The 5,915-nt window shown below is 44.0% G+C and overlaps 1 protein-coding gene and 1 long non-coding RNA gene across 3 annotated transcripts; one reads left to right on the top strand and one right to left on the bottom strand.

The window, feature by feature from the left end:
• The first annotated feature begins 3,578 nt into the window (after positions 1–3,578).
• On the top strand, positions 3,579–4,117 carry LOC117215952. 2 transcript variants are annotated; one of them, XR_004489255.1, is made up of 2 exons: positions 3,579–3,618; positions 3,714–4,117. It is a non-coding gene; the product is annotated as an uncharacterized LOC117215952 (long non-coding RNA). The 2 variants fall into 2 exon arrangements; XR_004489254.1 differs by having other exon boundaries at positions 3,580–3,618; positions 3,736–4,117.
• An 840-nt stretch (positions 4,118–4,957) lies between these two features.
• Positions 4,958–5,253, bottom strand: LOC117215951 (glutathione S-transferase-like). The gene has a single exon (XM_033462505.1). It carries the CDS (start codon positions 5,176–5,178, stop codon positions 5,005–5,007), a length of 174 nt encoding a protein of 57 aa, XP_033318396.1. The 5' UTR covers positions 5,179–5,253; the 3' UTR covers positions 4,958–5,004.
• Between the last annotated feature and the right edge of the window lie 662 nt (positions 5,254–5,915).

Here is a 5,915-nt window from a genome sequence, read left to right as displayed (position 1 = left end):
AGGAGCAGAATGCTGCGACGGCTTGCCATCAGGTCGTCCGCCCATACTGGGGCCCCGTACATCACTCGTGACCGAACGACGCCCTCGTAAAGTCGGCGCACCGCGTCTCCGGCCCCGCCGATGTTCGGTAGTAGGCCGCACAGGGCACTGGCAGCCGCTGACACCTTCGGGATCAGAGAGTCGAAGTGCAGCTCGAACGTCCACTGGCTGTCGATGGTGAGTCCCAGATACTTCATCTGTGATCCCACCCGGACGGTTTTACCTGCCATGTTTATGCATAGGCCGGGCGGTGGTGTCCCTCGCCTCTTCCTGTCAAAGAACCAGGTGGCCTCCGACTTCGCAGGGGAGACTCTCAGGCCCAGTTCGTTCACGGCACGGATCGCACAGGCCGTTGCGATTTCGCCAATGCGCAGCGTCTCGTGCCAGCCACGACCCTCGACCAGGATTAGGGTGTCGTCCGCATAACATATCATGGCCGCGCCTGGGGTAGCGGGCATCGCAGTACCTCGTCGTACGCAACGTTCCATAGTATGGGGCCCAGCACAGAGCCCTGTGGGACGCCACGCTCGACGGATCGCTTTTCCTCTCCTTCCTTACTGGTGTAACACACCCACCTGTCGTCGAGGTAGGCTCGGATCAATCGGACGAGGTAGCTGGGAACCTCGAAGTGCTCCAGGGCCGTCACTATCCTATCCCATGGCATGATGTTGAACGCGTTGACGATGTCCAGGGAAACCGCCAGCGCCACGCCTTTCCGGGAGACCATGTCCTCCGCAATCGCTCGTACGCGTCTGACCGCGTCAATCATCGAGCGCCCCTTCCGGAAGCCGTACTGGCTTTTGCGCAAACCTGGCACTTGGCCCGCTATGTGTCGTTCCAAACGGGCGGCGACTACCCTCTCGAGTAGTTTGCCGACCTCGTCCAGTAGGCATAGCGGCCGGTACGCTGACGGCGAGGTCGTCGGTTGGCCCTCTTTATGGAGCAGGACCAGTCTGGTCGTCCGCCACGCCCGGGGGTAGACTCCCTCCCTCAGACATCTTGTGAAGAGGTGCCGGAGTCTGGGGGCCATGACCCCCATCACTTCCCTCCAGATCCGGCCAGGAATTCCGTCCGGGCCCGGTGTCACGTTGCGGGAGGTCATTCTTCTGGTAGCCTCCCATATCTCCTCCTCCGTGACTTCCCAGTCGTCCCTCCATTCCAGCGGTCGTGTCGTTTCCCGTGGCCGTTCCACCGCTCTGTTTTCTTGTGGGGGAAAGAGCGTTCCGGTGATCCGCGTCAGCAGCGCAGGTTCCATCTCCGTCGTTGTCAGGGGGCCCTTCGCGCGTAGTTTCTGTGTCACCGTCCTGTATGGCCTTCCCCATGGGTCCGACTCGACTATTTCGACCAGTTCGGACCAAGCACGGTCCTTCGCTTTTTCAATTTCCTTTTGTAGCGAGCGCCGTAGCGCGCGGTACGCCCGGTAGCGCAAGGAGACTTCTTCTTCGTCGCGTCGTCGCCAGCGGCGGGCCCTTAGGTACTGTCTTCGGGCCCGGACACATCTCGTCCTCAGTTCCGCGATGTCGGGGTTCCACCAGTAAACTGCTCCGCTTCGCACTGTGCCCGGTGTGGCCCGTGGCATGGATGCGTCGCAGATTGCTGTCGTGGCTTGCCGGAGGTTCTCGGCCTCCTCTTCCACGTCTGCTTCGGTCGTCGTTGTCGAGGCCTCCCAGCTCCAAGCTGTTGCTATAGCAGCCGCCCGGAGTAGATCTTCGTTCCTTTCTTTTATTTTCCATCTGGGCGGTGGGCGCGAGCGCCTCTCCCTCGGCGGGCCGTGCTCGTCGTTTGTCGTCGGCATTCCAGGTACAGGTGCGACCACCTTCATGAATATGTAGAGGTAGTCAGACACCTTGGCCTGGAATGCCTCCGACACCGTGGTTTCCTTCTCCTTTTTCTATTCTCTGCAGTCGTTCCTCAGTCGGTGCAGCAAGGATCTCATCTCCTCTGCATGGTGTTTGACTGCAGCGAGACGCGCCCTGTAGCTGCTCTCATCCGCGGTGGGACGCGAGGCCGGCTCTTTTCGGAGTGCCTATACCGCCGCCTCCAGTGTTGCTATGCGTCTTTGCGCTATAGCGAGTGCGTCGGTGAGTAATGTGTATCCTGAATCAATGTCGAATGGAAATTAGACAGTTCTATAAAAATAATAATTCTCACGATTCCACAACTTCATACCTTAATTAAATACAATTCTTCGGCGATATAATTACAAATACATTTACAGGAATTGTGTAATATGATAAATATCTCGTTAAAGAAATTGAAATCGTAAACTATAGATTCTAGTATTCTTTCACTTTCATGTTTCCTATGAGCCCTTCAATCGCTAAATATTTTGCAATGAAACACGTATTATTAAACAACATAATCATACTAAATTAATTTAATGTGACTATTTATTATTATTATATAATAACACAGTGATGAAAGAAATAAACTGGTCAAGTAATCTAAGGAACGATAATACGTATCTATGTCAGTGACAGTGAGAAAAATTCAGATATCTGTACTTAAGTGATTACACTTATAAGTATCATTATATATTATATAAATATGATATTTCGAATGGTATCATTTATCACTCATTAAACAAGAGTGTCAGATCCAGAGAAATGATTTTACATATCTTAATCTTTGCTTTGATTACGATAGTAATAATTTCTATCAAACTTGATGAGGAAGATACATGAATAATTATCTAAAAGCTGAAAATCTTGGCAAATTCATTTGTACATAAACTAACAGGAGTGAATTTTAAAGATACACTCTGCTCTCAACAATTAAAGCTGTCTTGTCGCAACAAAGTTTCAATAATTTTTTATGGACAACATGGCCCAGTTTGCACAAAGACTAAAAATTTTAACATTAAATTTGGATAAAAAATCTTACGGTAGAAGGAATGATATATCCTTTATTTTTGCCAATAATCTGGTCGAATTTAGTCAAGTAAAATGGTATTGTTTCGTTCAAAAGTTGATTCTTCCTCGCTTCCTTCTTTTCAGGATTCTCCTCCATGCGATAGTAGCAGATAGCTGAAACGTATATGAAACCAACCGTTACGTTCATTTGTGTTTTTCCCCCCAAACGAAGAGAAAATAAGTTGTGAAAGAAGGAGTAGCCTCTCATAGTTCCTACAATTTCTTCATTCTCTTTGCTTTCTTCAATATTGCCTCAACAAGTTCCTGTGGTTCACGATACTTGAAATATATACAATGTTACCAGCGTGGAAATTGTCTTGGAAACTTGGAAAATCTTTCAAGAGGAACAACATTGCTAACTGAGATTCGAGAAAGGAAAGGTAAGTAAATCCTTGCTTCTACTTAGAGCTTTTTTATTTACTTCTGGCGAGTAAAGTACTGTTATTAAAATTTGATTAAAAGTACCAAGAATGTCGAGATATAAACAACCATTTGTGGAAAGGTCAGGAGAAGCAGAATTATCGAATAAACGTTATATAACTCTTAGTGATTAAGTAAGAGAAGAGAAACGAGAAAAAAGTCTTTTATCTAGGTCTTAATAAAGTATACTATATTTATCTCCATATCAAGAATAACAACAAGATATAAACAGTCTTCTAGAAATTGAGTAAATATTACATAATTACATCTTGAGCAATATTTTGCGTCTTAGCTTTTGCTTAATCATTATGATAATCTTAAATATCTGTAAATTCTTCACAGACTCTTTGCATCTTCTATACAGGTATCTCATGATCATGTGATAACACACAGGAAGAAAAAATAGAGGAAAAAACAGCGTAAAAAAAAGTTGCGTAGGAGTATCGTCGCACTACATCATTCGACAATTGATGCACGTCATGGCGATCGTCACGGTTTAAAGCAGGCCATCAAAAACACGTTTGTTATCGTACGGAAAAATCTGCGACGTTCCAGCTGTTCAGGTGCATCGAATTGTGAATCATCGGCGGTACGAAGCAAGGCGAGGGGCGTAAATAGAGAAAGAAGAGAAGAGAAGGATTCGCATAAATGATAAAATATAATCGTTCGTTCCTCGTCGATGGCGGATGGATAGCTTTAATCGTGGACGATATCGATACGATTATATTTTATACATTTGAAACAAATATAAAAGACGAGCAAAAACCAGAGATACGATCGTTATGATATTATTCAATCGGTAGCCTATTTACCTCGTTTTTTGTTCACCTTCTCTGTCTAGTAATAATTTTTCGATTCGACTGACGTGACGTTACGTTGGCAGTGTAAAAACACGATTTTAAACACCTGCGGATAGTTGCATGAGTTTCGAGCGATTCCATTCCCTTCGATTTATATTTATGCGATCAACGCGCGGATCGTTAACGCATTATGCAGACAGCAGATGTTACGTAATCACACATATCGTAATTGGGAATTAGTAACGTTATCGCGTACCAGGATCTTCCTGTCTTTGATCATTGAGTAACACTTCGTTGTCCTCGCTCCTTCCGCGGATAACCAGCGTTTATCATATAGAGACAGGGATTTGCAAAGAATAAAAGTTGTAGAACGTTGAAAGGCGTTGAGAGAAACGTGATGTTATCCCGTTATTCGTTAACGCAACGCAGTTAAAAAAAATCCCGTAGAAAGATTACGATAATAGATAACCTGAGTCGAGTGTTTGTCGGGGGATCTAAAAGATTCTTTCGAGTTGAGCGTCTGAGATTGCAGAGAAGAAAATTTGGAAGCCATCGAATTCGTGATGTCGATAGAAATCTTTAGTTGGAATCGTTGTATCATAACGTAGTCTGCTTATTGTCGATAAGACTTTACTAAACTAAAAGTGACTACTAAAAGTTTCTATCCTCTAAATTCTATCTACGATTCTATAATCTAAAAACTGACTTTTGCAAACAAACTGTAACATTCGCTTAACGGAAAGACATACGTATCTTGTTTGTACTCGTCTTTTCACAATGAATTCTTGAACGTCTGTCTCTGTGGTGAGACAAATGCAAAGTCATCTCATCAGTTACTCACCTTGCTTCAAATCTCCAAGAGTATCGACGAGCTCGTCGCATATCATCGCATCCCATTCGTCCTTTCCCATTAGATCGTACTTCCTCGCCAAGTATCGCGCCACAGCGTTACTCTGCGCTACCGGTTTCCCGTCTATCTCCAGCACAGGCAGCTTTTTATAAGGCATTGCTAAGAACAAACATGGCTCATATGAACACTGTGTAGAGGGAAACGATCGATAGGAAATCACAACACAGCTTCCGAGGCCGTTGCGTTCTTGTGAATAGATGAATCGAAATCATTTCGGTTTTAATCAACATGGCCTAGTAAAGAAATACAGAAATGTCTTCTTTCTCCTTTTTTTCTTTTCTTACGATTACGATGGACAGGGTATCGCGTGTTTTTGACTGTTGGGAAGAAACTAAAGTTTTTAAAATCAAGGATAAAAGATAATACCAGACACGGAAAAAATATTAGAAAATGTACACGGTTCTTGTAATGAAAATTGAAATGCAAGGAATATAAATCGAATGTCTCTTGCGAACGTAATTTTGTGTTTTACACCGACAGGATTGATTTACAGACTTACGTTGATCTTTTGTTTCTCTATCTGCAAGCGACATATAAGATTATATCGAAGACTATGCTGCGTAAAACTTTTATTATACTATTTACGATAGAAATGTCGCAACGGAAGATCGAATTTTATGTCTGCTTTGTTCTTTCGACTTTTTAGCTATGTTCTTGTTCATTTCCGAACTGATTTCAATTTTTTATCCTTTTTTCCGACAAGTCCTAAAAAGTTTTTAAATTAACGAGAAACGTAGAAGTATTTTTGTATTCCTATTTTAAGTCACCTATTTACGGTTTTCTCAAAATATTCGAAATGCTTCGATTCATTGAAAACAATAAAGATTGCAACAC

This window comes from Bombus bifarius, unplaced genomic scaffold (assembly GCF_011952205.1).
Source record: "Bombus bifarius isolate JDL3187 unplaced genomic scaffold, Bbif_JDL3187 scf7180000009897_frag, whole genome shotgun sequence".
In the NCBI taxonomy this organism is placed as follows: Eukaryota; Metazoa; Arthropoda; class Insecta; order Hymenoptera; family Apidae; genus Bombus; species Bombus bifarius.
Note: the sequence above shows the minus strand (reverse complement) of the source record. Positions and strands in the feature narration are given on the sequence as shown.

What these genes read in the sequence shown, in the direction of transcription:
- LOC117215951 (XM_033462505.1), bottom strand. Translation starts at nt 5,178, where the DNA reads ATGCCTTATAAAAAGCTGCCTGTGCTGGAGATAGACGGGAAACCGGTA.